At 38.7% G+C, this 21,213-nt stretch overlaps 1 protein-coding gene across 1 annotated transcript in view; it reads left to right on the top strand.

Moving 5' to 3' along the window:
* syn3 (synapsin III) overlaps positions 1–21,213 on the top strand; it is a 109,903-nt gene that overhangs the window by 33,525 nt on the left and 55,165 nt on the right. Inside the window, exons 3-6 of the mRNA XM_058416766.1 lie at positions 1,331–1,388; positions 12,460–12,551; positions 19,119–19,275; positions 21,097–21,186. Coding sequence (XP_058272749.1) covers positions 1,331–1,388; positions 12,460–12,551; positions 19,119–19,275; positions 21,097–21,186 — 397 coding nt within the window. The remainder of the gene's footprint in view (positions 1–1,330; positions 1,389–12,459; positions 12,552–19,118; positions 19,276–21,096; positions 21,187–21,213) is intronic.

Genomic DNA, 21,213 nt, shown 5'->3' with positions numbered 1-21,213 from the left:
GTGAAGTCACATAGCAGAAAGTTTCCTCTTTGCAAGTTGTCGTGAATAAGACCCTTCGGGGGAAGACTAGGCTTGTGCAGATGTGCAGTTGAAGCACTTTTGTAAAGACTCGTAGTTTAAATCATCGTTCATGGCACGTTTTAACTGCAGGTGCTCAGATTCCGCCATCGTATCATCGAGTGTTAATCTTTATTATTTGACATTTAATTTGTTTTGCAGCTGTTATTTTTCTTGTTCTTTTTTTTTTTTTGTCAAATAACAGTACTTTTTCCCTGAGATTCAGTGGGAACTATCTAATGTGGTGCATTTGAATGTGATGAACAGTAAGCAAAGCGCTTGAACCCCTTGGCTTTCACTGTTTTCTAAATAACGGGCAGTGCTGTAGATTAAAGCAAAGACACACTATATGGGCAAAAATGTATGTGATCATCACACCCACATGTGGCTTTCTAAACTGTTGTCTCAAATTGTACAGAATGTAGAGACTCAAACCCTGTTCCAGCATGACAATGCCCCTGTGCACAAAACCCCTGAGCTCCATGAAGACATGTTGTGTTAAGGTGTGGAAGAACTGGAGTGTCCTGCACAAAACCCAGACTCTGACTCAACCCCACTCCCCATACCGACTGAACCACAGAACTCTTACCACATCAGTGTCTGATCTCACTCTTACAGCTGAATGATCACTAATCCCCTCAGCCACGCTCCAACATTTAGTGGAAAACCTTCCCAGAAGAGTGGAGCGTGTTAAAGACTAAATCTCTTGTGGGAATTAGATGTTTAACATGCATATTTGGTGTTATGGTCAAGTGCCCACAAACTATATAGTGTCAGTTCCAGAGAGAGGGAGAAGAAAAAGCATTCATTAATCATTTAACGGATGTGAGAAAACAGCGTGAGTGCAGGTTGATCTCATCAGCCTGCACACTGAGTCCCTTTATAGCTACAAAGTGTATGTTTTAGCCATTCACCGGGTCAGTTTCTAAATGACCTGTTCATCAGGAAAAAAAATGCAGAGCTTGTTAAACTTTTATGAATCCCACTATTTATAAAGGTTAACACTTTGGCCTGCTCGAGAGATAAATGGCATTAAATGAACAGAAGCATGTAAAAAACGCAGTTAGATATAACACTTTGGTTACTTATTGATTTTTTTAAGCTTCTGGTTGTCCACCACAGTGGTTTATTGAGACACTAAGAACTGGAACTCCTGTTCTTACACTCCTGTCCTAACTCCTGCCTTTTACTGACAATTGTTTCATCAGCCGAAATATAACGATGATTAAAGCGTCGTCTGATAAACATTGCCTTCTCTTTTTTGCTTTTCCAGGGCAAAATATTTCCGAGGGAGGAAGCTGAACGGGGAATATGAGATCCGTGTGGAGCAGGTAGGTTTCTAATAAGAAAAAGATCATTCGTGATTCCATTTTTCTCATTTCTGTTGGTTTAGCCATGCTGAATAGATTTATCTCCAGGATATATATATATACACACACACACACACACACCTTTCAAATAACCGTGTGCCTGTGCGGTATCACTCATGTGGATGTAAAATAAGAAATAATTACCGAAATGAGGCTGCGATCCCACAGAAAGAGTTCTCAGGAATACAAAAAAAATGTTTTGACTATAAATAACTTCCTGTATTCACCAGACTACCTGTATGTAGTCATATCCCTCAGTTACTGCATGCTTTCCTTTTTTTTTTGTCCTGCTACGCCTACACCAGCATTGCCAATGCCCTCAGTATGCAGCGTTACCCAGTCTAGACACTTGTTATTTAAGCAGAACGATAACATCTCACCGCTTTTGCAATCCATCTGCAAGCCATTGGCAAGACATGGTTTGTCTCTGAAAGGAGCTGCTGGGATTTAATGGGTGATCGAAGCTGGCAGGCAGAAGGAAAAGTTCAAAGGCTGCACATTTGCTTTGTGGTCGTTGATGCGGTTACATCTCTCTGTCTGGGTAAAGAGTGAACAAAACATGTTTGCAAACTATTTCACCCTAGTCAGCTTCAGGAGAAATCAGGCTGAATGACTGTACTGTAGTGTGTGTGTGTGTGTGTGTGTGTGTGTCATCGCAAACACCACAAAGCAATTTGTTTAAACCCCTAATTACAAACACCCAAGCAAACCCGGATGTCTGTTCTTTAGCTGTGGTAAAGAGTTACAATAGATTGTTGATTCCAAGGAATAAGAAATTCTCAATTTCTTTATTTTCACTTTGGTTAATCGTTTCCTGCATTACCCACAATGCCTTTTGACTACCTGTTGATAGACCGTAAAACATGCTAGACACAAGTGCGCCTTCTCTTTAACTCCAAAGTTTTGGATTTTCAAAAATGAAACCTAAAGTAATCCAGTGGATAAACTTTCTTTTCTAAGACTATGTTGAAATGTCTTACAGTGAAGTGCTACCCGTTGCTTCCTTCTGTACCTAAAGGGAACGATGCAGCAGAGGTTTAGTCTTCCAGTCTGTCCAGCCCCTTAAACAGATAAAGTTTAATCTTTCATGCTATTGCTATCATCAGCGCTATCATACTTGACATCGTGGAGCTTGCTAACAAACCGAGCCGATTTTCTGCTGTAACTCAGTTAGCTAAAAATGTTTCTCCATTGTAGCTGTGCTAGAAACAACAGAGTGACAGAAATATGACGTGAATAAAGTGTATTAAATATGTGTATGAGAGTGAGTTTTTCTTTAAAGCTGATAGGACAGTGACCTACTTTGAGCTCTATTCTGACACCTAGAGGCATCTAGTAAACATCCCTGCTGCTGTGGATACACAGAAATGCTTCAGTCTGATGGACTGCTGTTTATTTGCTCTGGATCTACATAATAGGGCACATTTTGCACCAGAAAAATGTCCTGCATGGTTCTAGGAGACACCATAGTGTTTCAGGAAAAGAGCTGAAGTCCTTTATCCTTGATTAAGACTTTTTCCATTTTAAGAAGACTTTTCTGTTGATGCTGGTCTTCCCCTGACTGTTCATAAAGTTCGCTCCTGCACTCTCTCCCACCAGGTCTGCCTTTATGTGTACCGATTGTCCTCCCCTATTTTCTTTTGATCTACTTCCCAGTACTCCACAACTCTCTAGTTGCATTAAAACACTAATGCCATGTCCCAAATGCATTTTTAAACAGACTCAAGTGCTCAGTGAAGGTTCATACTTTGATGATGTAACCAAAGTGTAGACTTGGATGAGGACCACAGAGCTTTAGTGCGCTGTATGGAATTTAGCAGAAAGTTAACGGCATTTATGAGTGCTCACTGTTCTCACGTGATCTAAACGCGATGTCAGGGAATCGTAGAGGCGGCTGATATAAAACACTGACTATACAGAAAAACGTAAACAACGATCTCTTGGCAAAACAGCAGACAACAAGCGACATCGAAAAACAAAATCCAAATGCTCATTAACTCAGAAGGTGAATCAGGTGCAGTCATGTGACGTGATCCGGTGAGGTTCAGTGGCTGATGGGAAACTGGAGGCGGCATAACCGTGACACATGGCGGTCATACTGACGGGCAAACTCTGTGTATGATAACATTAGTTTAGATAAACCTTAACACTGTGTCTTAAATCGGCTTGGATAGATCTTTTAGATCCATTTTCTTTCCATCTCAATTAATTCCAAATTCTTTTCTCTCGTTTGTCTCTAGAATTTAGCCTTTTCACATTATGTTAAACATTCATCCATCCATTTTCTATACCAGCTTTATTCCTAATTAGGGTCACGGGGAGATTTGCTGGAGCCTATCCCAGCACACATTGGGTGAAAGGCAGGGTTACACCCTGGACAGGTCACCAGTCCATCACAGGGCCATATATAGACAGACAACCACACACTCACAGGCAATTTAGAATTGCCAGTCAACCTAATGTACATGTTTTTGGACTATGAGTAAACCCACACTGGCACGGGGAGAACATGCAATCTCCACACAGAAAGGCCCCTGCCTGTTCGAACCCAGGACCTTCTTGCTGTGAGGCAACAGTGCTACCCACTAAGCCACCGTGCTGCCCATTATGTTAAACTTTATTTATTTATTTATTTTTTATTATTATTATTTTAGATTATTTCCTTTTCTTTTCCTCTTTTATCCTTACTTTGCACCTTCACCTCTCTGTGAGTTTTTTTTTTTCTATTTTACATTTTCTTCTATTTATATGACAAAACTGGTTTCCATATTTCTATGCCACATGAGAGAAGTCCATTGGAAATCTTCTGATTATAAGGCATCATACAAACGAATAATAACTTATACACAAGCTGACAGTGCCTTGTTTCGGATTCTGAATAAAGTAAGTCACGAGTATAAGTGATGAAGGAGCAGAGGACAAAAAAGGAAGAAAGAAAAACCTTACCCACATCACGAACAAACACACTTATACATATATACATAAATAAACACATACATACTGTACATAAATATCTACATTAATACGTACATTCAGTCATAGCTTATAACACAGTCGCACAGTGATGGCTGGGGGATTAGTCAGCGATGCAGTAAGGAGAAGCCCAAACCTCTGTATTTTGCCAGCATGTGCCTTCCTAAAGATCTCTCTCTAATGGCTATGTATAATGAAGCACCTGAGATAAGCCATGGATGTATTGTCTTTTATAAAGTTTGGTCAGTGTCAATAAATGCAAATCAGCTGTAGTGTAAATGCACTTTGCGCTACACACACCATTGTTAAAGAGGCCTTTCTTTTTAATGGACCCACTTCAGATTCCTTTATCATGTCATACTGGAGCGCCGTCTATCCCTTACCTGTAAACAACCGTACCTGCACACCCACCATAAAAGAAAACCATAATAAAAACCCATGATTTTTTTTCTCCTTCTGTACTCTCTCCTGCCCATTAGCGTGTGGCTACGTGCTTGCTTTTGTATTATCACCGCTCTGTCCTGCTGCCTTATAAGGAGGCATCCAGCTGCTCGGAGAGTGCTTCGGGCTCGAGACCACCCAGAGCACCGAGAGGATTTTCTGCCTGTGAGATGGAGTGTGAATTTAGATATTTTATTTCTTTTTTTTTATATATATATATATATATTTATATATCTCCAGTGCTCTCTTACAGGACCCACAATAAACTGAAATAAATAAATAAATCCATTCCGTCTGATGCACGGTAGAGAAAAGACTTCATTACATTAAAGCTCAAGAGTCATTATTTAACAGCTCCTGTAGCAATAAATAAGCTTTCTGGAATGTGTTCTGTATATGCAAGCCACATTCTTTTAAACAGGAGCATCAGAGTGTGGAAAATACTAAAACTATCCCTCAGGGACTGTTAAATATGTAATATCAGGATTTTATACCTAAAGTTGTTTATTCAGTGCTGTTGACAACTTTAGGTCACTGCATGTTTTGGTGGTCAGCGAAACTGCAGCGTGTTGTCATTGCAGTCCTGGAACTTTTTCTGTTTTGTTTTTTCAGAATGCCTGGGTTCAGGTTGCCAGTGCTCCCAGCCAAGCACAACAATCAAATCCAGTCTGGCATGTAGATGGCTCGGTACTGCATGCCTGACTTGGCCTGTATGATTGAACCAATTCCCAAGTTTCTCTTTAGCACATTCTAACCTGACCTGAAGTGTTTCAGGTCTGTAATGCTATACTGGCTTCATGCCATGTTTGCTCTGAATTCCAAACATGGTAAACAGCATAGATGTAACTCTTTCGTTCAAGCTACAAAAAATCCCTAATACAGTTCTGCCATTTTTGTTTCATTTGTACATGGATTGCATACTTTTATTTTCTCCTCCAAATGCATCTTGAGGGAATGTTGCATGTTGAAAATTGGAACGTAGGATGTATATAATCCATTTCATTAAATTAAATTAAATAAAATTAATAAATAAAATTAATAAAAATAAATAAATAAAATTAATAAATAAATAAAATTAATTAAATTAAATTAAATTAATAAATAAAATTAATTAAATTAAATTTAATTAATTAAGGCTACAGGAATAGAGAGAATCAGACTAAGGTCCAGTTCATATTATTGCATTTATTTTTCTTATTAATCTAGTGCTGTTGTGCTGGCTTCCCTAAAAGGTCTAAATCAGCTTTAAGACATATACAAGAAAAGAAACCTACAGTAATAGTGATATACAGTACAAAAAGTATTCAGCTTAACAGATTTGTCAGTGATAAACACATGTATTCTCCCTCTCCAATATTTTTATTGAAAATTGATGTTCTCTTGCACTGATTTTTCAAGAAAATCCAGGTCCTGAAAGCTCCAGATGAAATATATTTTCTTAAAGATATAGTTCCACATTTACACAGTTAATACCATCCACTGAAATAGTGAAACATGGTAGTGGTGGCATCGTGTTCTGGGGGACGCTTTTCATCCTCAGAACCTGGCATTTTTTCGGATTTGAGGTATGAACGGATGGAGCAACATACAGCTGGTTATCAAATGAACTTTATAAAAATAAAAAAATGAAAAAAAAAGCTTTGGAGAAACTTGGCATATTAACAGGACAAAAAACCCAAAGGGCGAAAACAGTGTAAGAGGGGTTATAAGCAAATTGATTAAATGTACTACAGGGGTCAGGTCAAAGCCCAGATCTGAATCATGTTGTTTCAACCAATATGAAGAACCTGGAGCAAGTCTGCTAAGCACAACTGGTTACCACAACACACTTAACACTGCAGCTAGAGCTGGTTCTATAAAGTACCGGTCTGAATAATTATGCATACGACATTTTTCAGTGTTTTTTAGGGGTTCTGCTGATAGATAATGAATTTTGACGTTGAAAATTTTGCTGTGAAAACATACTGGTTTAAATCAGTTGACTTTTAAAAGGACTGAATATTTTTGCTCTGTATTTTTATCCAGTCTTGAATTCACTCTACATGCTCTCTCCCTTTCTCTCTCTCTCTCTCTCTCTCTCTCTCTCTCTCTCTCTCTATATATATATATATATATATATATATATATATATATATATATATAAGGTAGTCTTCACTATTTAAAATAAATGATGCTCCTTAGAATGACTGTCTCCTTATTAAACATTTTTTTGTGAAATGTGTGGCTGTCATCCATCCTGCAGACACCTTTTGTATCATATTCCAGTATTTAAACCATGAAATGTTAAGACAAATCCACTGTAGCGATTCGGGCATTTTCACCTGAGCAATTTCTCAGATCTGACCGATCTCATTCTTCGTCTTTGACAATATATAAGATCTCAGTGGACACATCTGTTCGACAGGCTTTTGACTTCCTGAGGTTGAGGTCTTCACTGTGCCAGTTGGCCTAAACCCTGAGTTGAGTCCATACGGCATGATTTGGCAAAAAACAGACGGTGCCCATGCATACAGCAGAAACATAAATTTTTTGTATAAATCTGTAAAAAACGGATAAATGGAGTCTAAAATAGTTTTGGCTGTTTAAGAAGGCACAATCCCAACTTGTCTGTTGTTGCTAACTATAAATACCATGTGTAATAAATTAATGTCAGTGAATCTTTTTGATTGCTTTAAATCAAAAGAGGTTTATTTTTATAATTCTGTTGCACATACACTGATCAGCCATTCCATTAAATCCACTGGCAGGTGACGTGAATAACATAGAACAATGATCTCATTACTGTGAGACCTGTCAAGCAGTGAGATATATTAGGCAGCAAGTGAACACTCAGTTGGAAGTAGGAACAAATGGACAAGTGTGTATAAGGATATGAGCAAAAATTGTGATGTCTAGACGACTGGGTAAGAGCATCTCCAAAACAAGGTGTTCCCAGTATGCTGTGGTTAGAACATACCAAAAGTTTAAGGAACATGACCAAGAGCTCAAGATGTTGACTTAGCCTCCAAATTCCACAGATTTCAGTCAGATTGAGCATCTGTGGGATGTGCTGGACAAACAAGTCGGATCCATAGAGACGGAGGCCTCACCTCACAACATGAAGGACTGCTGCCTGCTCCTGCCAGTCTTTCTGCCTAAACATCATCTGCTGAGGCATGATGATGTTTGAAACTCTGTATCAGAGTTAGTATTTAACACATGTGAACACACTTCCTGCCAATTCTGATCTGACCCTATTAACCCATAATGGTGACCCTTCCCTGATTTAATAATCATGCTTTATTTTTATTTATTTTTTTCAAACAAAACAACACCATGTACTGTAGCTTTAAACCAAATACTGTGCATCATGCAGATCATCTCATTTACCAGCTATGAGTTATGACCCAAAAGAAATTAAGCATGACACAATGAGATTTTTTCGGTGCTTATTGATTCACTGCCCTGACCTGAGGATTGTTGAGTACTGCTCATGCTCATGTGACTTCAATAGTTCAGAGTTCAGCCACCAGATGACATCAATACTGATAGCAGTGCTGGTTAAAATAGAGGGAAAACAGTGCTAGGGCATTGTCTACACGGACTCCTTCCTGTTTTCTTTTCCCAGTCGAGGAACGGGTCCAAGAGAAGCCTGAATGTGTTTCCCTGACAGTAACTATGGTAGCATGAATTCGGTCCTACACTGTTTGCCCCATGCTGATGCACTGCTCATCCCTCGACCAAAAGGGCTAACTGGATGTGACTCGTTCTGTGCTGGTCAGCCAACACGGTTGACTGATGGTTCCCTTTTTTAGCATGCCAGACGATCACTGTTGGTGTAGAGGCTCCACCATTTTTTTGTCCAGGAAGGGCCTGCTTTTGGGGTTTATATGGTCAGAGAAAATGTTAATGTGTTCTTCCACTAAAGGAATTTGATCTGTGTGTGTGTGTGTGTGTCACACACAATGTATTGTTGATTTATGTGCACAGTGGACTGCATATCAGTTTTCCATATTGTGTTTGCTGAAAGCGAACAGGGTCAGGTAGATATTTCTGAGCTACATCAAACAACATCCTGTAACTTACATCAGTACAATTACTCATGCTTATTTTTATCTACATATTGTACATCAGAATCATTTTATTCGCCATACACCTTTGCATGTATTAGGAATTGCTCTTAATGTTTGGTCACAACAGAAACAAAACACATCGCACAACACAATTGCCATCAATTTATTTAAATATTACACCTAATGTAATTTATATAACAGTGGAATGCAAGTCAGGATGCATTAAACAGTGATATATAATAAATATACATAGTTATGACAATAAATAAATTATTAATAAATAATAAAATTAAAAAATTAAAAAAATAAAATTAATAAATGGCCATATTTAGTAACAATATCAAATATAATAACATTTAATATGCAATAATAATAATATTCACTGTAAACAAATTATGTTGACTGAATAATAAATAACACTGTTTAAATTGTATTATTTGCTTATTATTTATATATTATATATTTATATATTATTTATATACTTATTGTTTTTTTTTTTGCTTTATTTTAATGACTATTTATTTCTTGCACGACATGCATTTGTTTTTTAGGTTGTATTTATTTATTGTAGTTATTTATTTAGTATATATATATATATATATATATATATATATATATATATATATATATATATATACACTATATTGCCAAAAGTATTCGCTCACCTGCCTTGACTCGCATATGAACTTAAGTGACATCCCATTCCTAATCCATAGGGTTCAATATGACGTCGGTCCACCCTTTGCAGCTATAACAGCTTCAACTCTTCTGGGAAGGCTGTCCACAAGGTTTAGGAGTGTGTTTATGGGAATTTTTGACCATTCTTCCAGAAGCGCATTTGTGAGGTCACACACTGATGTTAGATGAGAAGGCCTGGCTCTCAGTCTCCGCTCTAATTCATCCCAAAGGTGTTCTATCGGGTTGAGGTCAGGACTCTGTGCAGGCCAGTCAAGTTCCTCCACACCAGACTCTGTCATCCATGTCTTTATGGACCTTGCTTTGTGCACTGGTGCACAGTCATGTTGGAAGAGGAAGGGGCCAGCTCCAAACTGTTCCCACAAAGTTGGGAGCATGGAATTGTCCAAAATGTCTTGGCATGCTGAAGCATTCAGAGTTCCTTTCACTGGAACTAAGGGGCCAAGCCCAGCTCCTGAAAAAGAACCCCACACCATAATCCCCCCTCCACCAAACTTTACACTTGGCACAATGCAGTCAGAAAAGTACCGTTCTCCTGGCAACCGCCAAACCCAGACTCGTCCATCAGATTGCCAGATGGAGAAGCGCGATTCGTCACTCCAGAGAACGCGTCTCCACTGCTCTAGAGTCCAGTGGCGGCGTGCTTTACACCACTGCATCCGACGCTTTGCATTGCACTTGGTGATGTATGGCTTGGATGCAGCTGCTCGGCCATGGAAACCCATTCCATGGAGCTCTCTGCGCACTGTTCTTCAGCTAATCTGAAGGCCACATGAAGTTTGGAGGTCTGTAGCGATTGACTGCAGAAAGTTGGCGACCTCTTCGCACTATGCGCCTCAGCATCCGCTGACCCCGCTCCGTCAGTTTACGTGGCCTACCACTTCGTGGCTGAGTTGCTGTCGTTCCCAAACACTTCCACGTTCTTATAATACAGCTGACAGTTGACTGTGGAATATTTAGGAGCGAGGAAATTTCACGACTGGATTTGTTGCACAGGTGGCATCCTATCACAGTTCCACGCTGGAATTCACTGAGCTCCTGAGAGCGACCCATTCTTTCACAAATGTTTGTAAAAACAGTCTGCATGCCTAGGTGCTTGATTTTATACACCTGTGGCCATGGAAGTGATTGGAACACCTGATTCTGATTATTTGGATGGGTGAGCGAATACTTTTGGCAATATAGTGTGTATATATATATATTATCATCTTTTCATTTCAGAGCCTTCTGAGCTGCTCTCATTGACTTGCAGCATTCTTTATTTTCCACAACAGTTGCACTAAAATGGACACTTCTTTAGTTCAGTGCTGTTTAGAGTTACACTGCATGATTCTCACAGGCAGACAATAAATGATGGATGATATTCACTTATTTTTCCAATGCATAGTAGCAGCAGCCTTTTTTTTGACGAATACATAGACAAGAATCTATATATATATTATAATATATTATTGTACTGCCAGTATTTAGAATTAGATTTCCTATAAATATCCCACTACAAGTTTATATTCGCAGTAATGTCCTTAGTCTTTGCCAATCCTGAATAAGCCTTCGTTTATTCTGTCAGTAAAAGATAAATGTATGTTATACAGTTATATGTACTGATCTATGCAATATAATATTATATGAAGCAATGCAGCAAACAATTTATTGCTAGTGTCTTATAATCTTAGCTTCCTTTTCTGTAGTCCGTCTTGACTGTGGACTAGGCGAGCATGTATCCCGCTGTGTGTTATTTAATGCATTTGATTAAGTCATTGGAGTTGCTTGGCTACAGCTTGTCACACGGCTTTTTTCCAGGCTGGAAGGCAGTAGAGGAGACTAACTCAATTTGTCCTGCTTCCTAACAGTAAGACTCTACAGTGAGGTCTGGAAAAGAGATGTTTGAGGATTTCTCTGTATACTGAATATATTAGATTACTTTTGCAAATCTTTGACTGTGGAATGCAAAGACGGTTCTATATGAAGCATAGCTGAATGTTGCACAAGGTTATACACTATGTTGCCAAAAGTTTTGGAACACCCCTCCAAATCGTTGCATTCAGGTGTTGTTTTTCAGGGGTTGGGCTCAGCCTCTTAGTTCCAGTGAAAGGAACTCTTAATGCTTCAGCATACCAAGACATTTTGGATAATTTCATGCTCCCAATTTTTGGGGATGACCCCTTCCTGTTCCAACATGACTGCACACCAGTGTACAAAGCAAGGTCCATAAAGACATGGATGAGAGAGTTTGGTGTGGAGGAACTTCACAGAGTCCTGACCTCAACCTGATAGAACACCTTTGGGATGAATTACAGTGAAGACTGCGACCCAGGACTTCTCGTCCAACATCAGTGCCTGACCTCACAAATGCGCTTCTAGAAGAATGGTCAAAGATTCCCATAAACATACTGCTAAACCTTGTGAAAAGCCTTCCCAGAAGCTGTTATAGCTGCAAAGGGCGGGACAACTCCATATTACATTCATGTGCATGTAAAGACAATATAGTGCATGGCAATATAGTGTGTTTGTATAAATATATCCTATATACGTAAAAGCTTTATTAATTTAGTGCGTTAGATTTTCCTGTTGTTATTATTGACTATAGTGCATTTACAGGTGTAAACATCTCCCAACCTGAACCACTTTACTATATACTATACTTTACTTTATTCTTTACTACATATCATATTCACTTTTCTTCAAGTTATTCGTTTCTGCTTATTTCCATTCATTCTTATTTTTTTATGTAGTTTATTTATATGTCCACAGGCTAAAGGGGAGGAGGAGGAGGCCAGGATTTCATTTCACTGTGGTTGTATTCTGTAAAATCATTAAATCTTGAGTCAAATGTTCACTAAAGCCAAATTTGTATTCACTTTTCTTTCCAGGCTGAGTTTTCAGAGATCAACGTGGCGTCCACCGTCAGCACCGGCTGCGTGGTCGATATGCAGGTCACTCGAGGTGGCACCAAAGTTGTCAGGTAAGACCTCAGTTTAAAAACATCTGGAGGAAAGTTTGCACAGTTAGCTGTTGTGTCTCATACTGTGAGACGGCTGTTACTCGGAGGTTACATCATCAAGATGCCATCGATACTTTGGAGTTTAGCTCATGTTTAACGTAATAACTTAATCTGGTCTTTATTGTGGAGGGGCAGAATTGTCTCATTGTGTGCCGACTGATTGCTTATCTTTCTGGCAGATATATTCAAAATGTGGGGCACAGGTGAGGCGTGAGATGGAAATACCAAAGAATAAATAATTAAATGACTGGATCAGACTGTTCCAAGTGCCACATTTTAACACACAAATACTTCCATTTCTTTTCTAATAAAAATAGCAGATGAGCCAATCTGGAATGATTGACAGCACAACATTAACAGGCACCACTTAGAAACCCGGTCCCCTAATCCATCTCACTTTAGTAAGGTTTTGTCGTGTGCCTCGCCTCAATTTTTCTGCCAGAAGGATACGCTGAAGCAGCGCCCTGGCTTTCTCTCACAGTACATTCAGAATGTTTTGAAGTTATTCATGTGAAATCAAATCTATCAGTGTGCTCCACTTAACTATCATTCACCTATCTTCGCTAACTTCACTTCTAAAAAATCTCGCAAGTCGGCCTCATGGGGAAAACATTGGACTATTTCTGTTTCATGATGTCATGATGCATGTTTCTGGCTTGTACTTCAAACCATAATAAATAAAAAGCAGAACAACGCAGTTCTCAGATATCGGCTTTAAATCACAAGATCTACGTTGTCAGCAGGCAGAAAGAAAGCTTCGCTAACAGGCTAAATGTTAGACGACCGGAAAAAGGACTTGACAGGGCAAAAAATCTGAATAAAAAAAAGTAGAACAGGATTATTAACCAGAAAATCATGCACCAGAAACAAGCCATGGTACATCAGGTGAATAATACTGGGTGGTACTGTGTGTGTGTGTGTGTGTGTGTTTGTGTGTGTGTGTGAGAGAGATCTAGGTATGTGTAATCAGAAGTGATGCTTTGACCAAATGTTCTTACATTTTTAAGTAATAAATGATATTCAGTAGTTTTGCATTTGTGCTAGCTTCTATGTGGTCATTTGTAATAACAAGGTCATAAGTTGTAATAATATCATTTCCTACCTCGTTTTGATGTTTTGATATGCAAAATGGATGGTGTATCTTTGGTTCGCTCTGACTTAAACTGTTCTTTTACAGTAACAGGTCTGAGTAACAGGTTTCTGTTCTACTGTAGTGACCGTCAAACATTCAGGCAGCAATTTGGACTGAAATCTCCGCACAGTGACAACATCAGATAACAGCGAGTTGCTAAGCAACAAGCTAGTCAGCTAATATTAGTGATAAGTGTAGTGCTGATTACATTGTTGAAACCGTGATTAGTATAGATAGTGCTATAGATTTAAACAAATAGTGTGTAGTAACAGAACTAAAGCTAGATGTAAACTCATGTAAAAGTAGAGAAGAGGAACGTAAGGCTGTGGACAGTGTGAGTGACCTGTGTAGATTTTGACGTCATGCTGTAAACATGGAAGGATCTGATGCGTGGTTTCTGAGAAGAAGAGTTGAAATGACATTTAATGAGGTGTTTTTAATGGTGTTTACCAGCTAGGGGAATGGTGAAAAGGCTCTAGGAAAAAATCTGTCTGTTCAGTTGGAATGTTTATACAGATAAAGTAGGTATGATTAGGTAAATTTGTGGTGTTTACTGACAAAACCTGGTTTGATTTCTGAAGCTAAACCTAAGACAGCTGCTTTTCTTACTCTCCTGTCAGTCTCGCACATATCAGATCGAACCTTTGGGATTATTGTTATTATTTCCACATGAATATTAGTTATTTCATTTGCTGTGCTGAAGATCATGAGTAAGATATGATCAGAAGAACAATTAGTTAAATATAACAAATAAAAACAGGTCTGTGTTTTTCACAGGAGTGGAAAGAGTTTTGTTTTTCCAGGTTGAAGCTGATTTACTGAGGCCTGCTGTGGAAAAGGAGAATGAAATAAGAGCATATTCAGTCTCTGGCATGCCTTCAGCTATGTTTTCCACACCGGTCAGTCAGCTCATAGCTCAGCTTGCAGAGTCATGTGCCAGTGCGCTGGGAATGCCACAGCTAAACCACTCAGTTAACCCTGTTTTAGACCCCGTTTCATTTCTGCCCTCTGTCTTTCCAGTGCTCACAGAATCCACAGCCACTGGTTTTATCATTATAGCAGTTACGCTTAATCAGCTAGAGTGAAAGCAAGCTCAGCTGACTGTATCTTCTGGCCAGTCGTGCCTTGTGACAATCTAAAGACGGTAAATCTTCATAATGATCACTTTAATGTGAAACACAGAGCATCGCCTGCTAGCCTTTTAGCCTCTGTCTTGACTGCAGATGCCCCTGGAAGAGAGGTAGAGAGTCTTCATTCACGCTGAAAGCTAAATGAGTGTTGCTTTGGTTTGGTTCAGTCAGGCTTGTTTTAGGGCAGAATTTCATAATAACATTTTGTTGGTTTTGCCCAGCAGCAGCTGCTGTCTTTATCCCAGTCCATACAGTCTGATCATAATACCAGCCTGCCTTCATTTCGCAGATTTTTCTTAAAACACTTCTGGTTTGTTATCTTTGTTTTTCTTTACGCTAACGGAATCGTTATGATTACTGCGACTCATTTTCTTACATTTATTTCAGTTTCTTAGTCCAATAGAGTCTGTAAAGAATAAATTCTTTTTTGGATTTAATTATAAGATCATTTTTTAGACAAAACAACTCATATTTCTTAGATTTGTTGTTTGTTATTGAGTTCATAGAGTCCTTAGACAGACATGTTTCCCTTGATTTGTTCACTTTAACCTTTATTTTTACTCATACACTTGTGTTTGTTCTGTGTGACATTTTCTCTCAGTATGAGTAAATGAATTATTTTATCATCACAAGCCTGATTAGTCAGTTATTTGTTGGCTTTTAGTGTGAGATGTTTTCCCCTCTTTTGGAATAACCTTACATACTTCATACATACAATTCATATTCACATTCATACTATACAAATTTTATGCTCATGAACTAGCACTTGGGGTGCCTCCGAGAGCAGAAATGGGTTTGATAACAGCTTTTTGTTGCTGTTGTTGTGGTTGTGGGTCTTTGTTTCAACTTTTCTGTGAAAATATTACCCCTAGTAGGCTAGGTAAAATCAGAAATACTGATAAAAATCTACAAATTCCTAAAGCCCTGAGGGTCTACTTTCATATGAGCTTCACATTAATCACCAGTGTGGAGTGTGACATGACAAAGACATTCAATGCTGAAGACGGACACAACCAAACAGACTAAATTACATATTTTGGTCTCTGAAGAGTAGAAGAGTTAATCTAAAGTTGTAAATATTTGCAGCTACAAATAATACAAATCAAATACTTTATCATTTATCGCTTACCTTTCCACTGGACTCTGATGGTTAGATATCAGACTCTGTATTGTATGTACACAATGTTTACATTGCTTAAATATATCATATAATTTCCTTGCTGAATTACGTTTTGGAGTATTGAACGTCCAATGTCGCTTTCTGACTGCATACATTGTGTACAGTTTACTATAACTTCGCTGGCTTACTTTAGATACTTTTTGTATAATATAAGAGCTAATATTTTTATTAGCATACGAATTCCATACAGATTCCCTCCCTTACGAATTTTCGCCTTAGGATTTGAAATTTTGTCAGGAAATTTGAAATTCAGAACTTGTTTGCATCAGTGGGAAACCAAGCGAAAGCCAAGTGAAGCAAGATCTGTTTTGAAAGAGTCAACCCGCAATGTTGCCTTCAGCAAGCATTTAAAAGCTAGGTGATTTTTCAGGCGTTTTTTTGTTGACAGATTGGTGGCGTGGCTGGTCTGTTCTATTTTTTCGCTCCAGCTTGGTGGCACGACTTCCTGTGGGGACCCTTGACCCTTGATGAATGTTATGGGAAAATTCATTTCGCCTTAAGAACTCGCCTCCAAAATGAATTCAAGTCATATGCCGAGGTTCCACTGTGTATTGATTTTTAACGCACTCTTTATGCACAAACTTGAAACTCAACATAGGCTTAACATGTTAGGTGGAAACTTTAGAAATAAAAAGACAAAACATTTGAGCACCCCTGTCTAACCCTGCATACTGCATATTTGACCAAATTCCAAATGGCTTCCTATTCACTGTGTATACCCACTACATAGGGCTGGAGCTAATGGGGCTGGGGAATGTATAGAGTACTAGAGCAATTATATTCCTGATTTCAAATGAATTCAACCGCAGAAGTCTCCATTTAGCTTTACTGGCTTTTCATCAGTGTAATTAGTTGAATTCAGTCGAGGATGTAGAACTTGTGATGCTTTATGACCCCATATGTGTACCACATACCAGAAGCAGCCCAGTGCCTGAATATCCTGGAATGTGTTTTGCATTTGATTTCTTCTCCACCTGTAGATTTTTTCAAGGGTTCAAGGGTTGAGGTAAAAATCTCTGGGTTGTAAGTTTGGCTTTAAAAAGTGTGAAGAATTTACAGAAGACATTGTGATACTGTTTCAGTACAGAGGTCTCCAGATGTGTGGGCACATGTTTGGGCATGATTTTATATATTGGTTTGGGGGCCAAGATAGAAATGTTGGCATTAAGGATATTAATATTTGACAGTTTTGCCCTTGAGGGGACATTTGGCTGGTTCCCCATGAGAAAAACCTGTGTTTTAAAAAGAAGCTGGAGATTTTTATTTAAAGGGAAAAAAGGATTTGTTTTGGTTAGTGAGGTTGAGTTAAGGGTCGGATTTTGGTGCTGCAGGGCATTAATGAGCTGCATTCAAAATTCTGTCAGTGGAAGGTTGTGACAAGGATAGAAAGACAGGCAAGTGTGTGTGTGGGTGTGTGTGTGTGTGTATGTGTGGGTGTGTGTGTGTGCTGGGGATAATGCAGATCCTAGCAATTTGCACTTGTTAATAAACCTCTGCATGCTTCTGGGACTGTTCCACTCAGTTGGTGAGGTGGATATGTAGCACTGAGTTCATCACTACTTAAGCCTTCCCAAAATAGGCTGTGTTTACCACTGGCTCTGTCCATTACAACATCCACCCCTCACATGTTCTCCCCTTTATTTTTATCCCACACTTTCAGATCATTGTTTGTTTTTAACTCCTTTTACTCTTCCAAAAAAATGGATTTTTTTATTATTCAGTGTTCAGCATTAAAAGTCATGTCACACTCCACTGTGGTGCTTAATTTTCACACACAAATGTTTCTATCTTTAATGTAAATGTTTATGTCAAACCCATTTCTGCTCTCTGAGACACCCCAAGTGCTTGTCCATAAGTATCTTAAAATCGAAGGCATTATCTACAACGGCTAAAATTCTGTGTTAAGGTTATAATTCAAGCACTTGCTTTATAATTTAGAAAACTGTGAATCTGCTTTATATCACAAACTCACCAAGAGGAACATAACACTGAATAAAACATCTATATTCCATTACAGTGTGTGTGATTTAACATCATGATAATCAGGGCTTATTTACTAGATTGTTAGCTCTGGTGTTTAGCCGTATATTTATATAATGTTAGAGGTTTTAGGATTGAAAAGGCATGCAGGAGCAAGAGAAGCAATTCAGTACATTTTCTGCTAACCCTGTTTTATTGAGATGAACTTTTGGCCACCTTTAGAACCAGGAGAAAAGAATGGTAGGATGTAATCTCTTTCTTAGCAAAATTAAAATAAAAATAACGTCCCACCAACTATACACTTTTAATTAACCCCATGAGTCACATGAGGATAAAAACGTCCTGTGTCTCTACGCGATGGAGGAATTGTGTCCGTCTTTGCGTCCATCTGAGTCTCAGGAAGGATTGGTTGGAAGTTTAGAAGATTTAAATGGAATTAATATTGTAGCTACCAGCTAGCAGATGAATTGCTTAGACTTTGGAATCGATCCAGAGAGGGCCAAGATTACAGCAAGGTCAAATAGTTTTTCTTCAGGGCGTCCTTCCCGTTTGCCCTCTAGAGGTCTTTTACATCCATGTTCAGAAACTCAAGGTTCAAGATTTTTACTATCTGATGGGGGCATGCTGAGTTAGTGCTTAGACTCACACCTCTGGGGTTGGGGGTTTGATTTCTGCCTTTGCCCTTGTGCATGGACCGGGTATGTTCCTTGTAGTCTGACTGGCATCTCTAAATTGTCCATGGTGTGTGTGTGAGTGTGTGTAATTGTGCCCTGTGATGTGTTACCACCCTGTCCACCAGCTTGCACCCCATGGAGTCCCATGGAATAGACTCCAGGATTTCCTGTGTCCCTGTGTAGGATAAGTGTAGCAGAGGATGGATGGATCCATTTTTGCTGTTACCCACTGTGTAGATTTTAAGAGTATTTCAGGTAAACAAATTTGTTACGAGACGTTCTAGACTCCAAAGCAACTTGGATCAACACGTCCTATATCTATGCACTTCTCTTGCGTACTTCAGCCAGGCTGTGGGGTTAACAAGAAAGCACACAAGGGTTCTTATGTAATAACGCTGTATAATGGCACTGTGTCCTTGTTTTATTCTGCAGGTCCTTTAAACCAGATTTCATCCTGATTCGCCAGCACGCCTACAGCATGACCCCGGGAGAAGACTTCAGAAGCCTTGTGATTGGTCTGCAGTATGGCAGTGTGCCGAGCATCAACTCCCTGCACTCCATCTACAACTTCTGCAGCAAACCCTGGGTTGTAAGTGACACCTTAGTGCTCTACTTAACCCTTGTGTGGTGTTCTTTTTAATATCTTCATATTTTTGCTAAAAGTGTTTTTGCGTTTGTTGCAGAATTATCTTCATTTGCAGATTTTTCCAGAGCCAGTGACTGCAATAATCTTTTGTTTCTCGTGTTTCTGTTGTTGCCCATCACCTGTATTTATATAAATCAGTTCAAATGAATAAACGTTACTCGAAACATTTCAATTACATTTATGCCACCATGGTCTTTATTATAGTATATGTTGTTACACAAATGATAACTTTATCACAAAAATGGATAACGCTTTCATCGTTAAATGTGATCTAATTTGTAACTGCAAACATTAATCACAAATGTTATTTATATTGTTTGTATTTTTATAGTGCTTTTAAAACCCCAGTAATGACTCAAACAGTACTGTTGTAAATTCACCGAAGCAGACCAGGGGACTTGGAAGTAGTGTTCAACAGGAATGTTTTATTGGAGATCAGAACACACTGAGGTGGCACTGTAGTCATCAGGTCCAGTGAAAAGGCACATACTTTGCAGTTTTAAAGACCTTGAGTGGGCAGGTCTTGAAGGTGTGACAATACAAAAGCCTAGAGGTAATACTCTTACAAAGAATTGAAATCCCTAACTGTGAGCTGGTTCACAGTTCCTGATCACCGTCTGCTTTGATCACCATTCGGTGGTGAGAGCTGGGATATGTAAATAATTATTCAAATAGCATTGTATGATAGAATAGATTTTAGCGTGACCTCAAAATATGCTTATAGGGTCCAAAGTGTGAACATAAGACACAGGTTAAGAGGTAGTTTTTAAGAAGCCTGTTCTATTCAGTCCTGTACTTTTTAGAGACCTGTCAGGCAAAAACTCCATAGCACAGTGTACACCATGTCATGGCAGCTAGACTAACCTTCTAACAAACACTAATAATGACACAAAGCAGATACTGCTCTATAGACAACAATATAGTTATAGATATAGAGATTATTTGCAATCGATAGGGATGTGGTAGCTTAGTGGTTAAAGTGTTGGCCTACCGGTCTAAAGTAGTGTGTTGTGAGCTTGAATCCCAGGTTCACCAAGTTGCCACTGCTGAACAAGGCCCTTAACCCTCAGTTGTATAAAATTAGATGAATTGTAAGTCGTTCTGGATATGGGTGTGTGTCAAATGCCGTAAATGATTATATTTCCTTTGTTAATAATAAACAGCCTTTATTTGTCACATATACATTACAGCACAGTAAAATTCTTTCTTCACATATCCCATCCTTGAAGGTTGGGGTCAGAGCACAGGGTCAGCCATATTTACAGGGTCAGCCTAAATTAACTATTAATAAAATTTATTAGATAAAAATGTAATATTGTTAAATTAGTACTTTGGCAATATACCAGACTCATTAGACTTTATTTTTATTTATTGCTTTCTTGGTTTTCTGTTTCATCTCATTACTTTGGACAGGAAAAAAAGACAGACTTCTCTCCCTGATTTTTGGTACTGAAAGGCATGTGCTTGTGTTAAATACTGATAGTCTAAATGTTATTGAAAAACTCCATCTCTGACGCTCGTACTCAGATGTGTGAACTACACGCAGGTCATTTTATTAACCTGAATGCGGAGCAGGTTGCGTAACTTTCCTTGCATATAAGTATTAATGTAACTTTTGAACTTAATTCTCTGACCCTGAATCCATTTCTTTATGCAGTTTGTACAATAGAGCTTCACATATACAAATGCTGCAGCAGTATTTTGCTTTCCTGTATTAATAACTTTTTATTTTATTTATTTTATTTTTTTTTAATGTCTGTGCAGTTTGCTCAGATGATCAAACTCTACCATGACCTGGGACCAGAGAAATTCCCCCTGAACGAGCAAACTTTCTTCCCCAACCACACACAGATGGTGAGTCTCCACGTCCATTTATTATGC

The sequence above is a fragment of the Hemibagrus wyckioides genome, linkage group LG19, assembly GCF_019097595.1.
Source record: "Hemibagrus wyckioides isolate EC202008001 linkage group LG19, SWU_Hwy_1.0, whole genome shotgun sequence".
Lineage (NCBI taxonomy): Eukaryota > Metazoa > Chordata > Actinopteri > Siluriformes > Bagridae > Hemibagrus > Hemibagrus wyckioides.
Note: the sequence above shows the minus strand (reverse complement) of the source record. Positions and strands in the feature narration are given on the sequence as shown.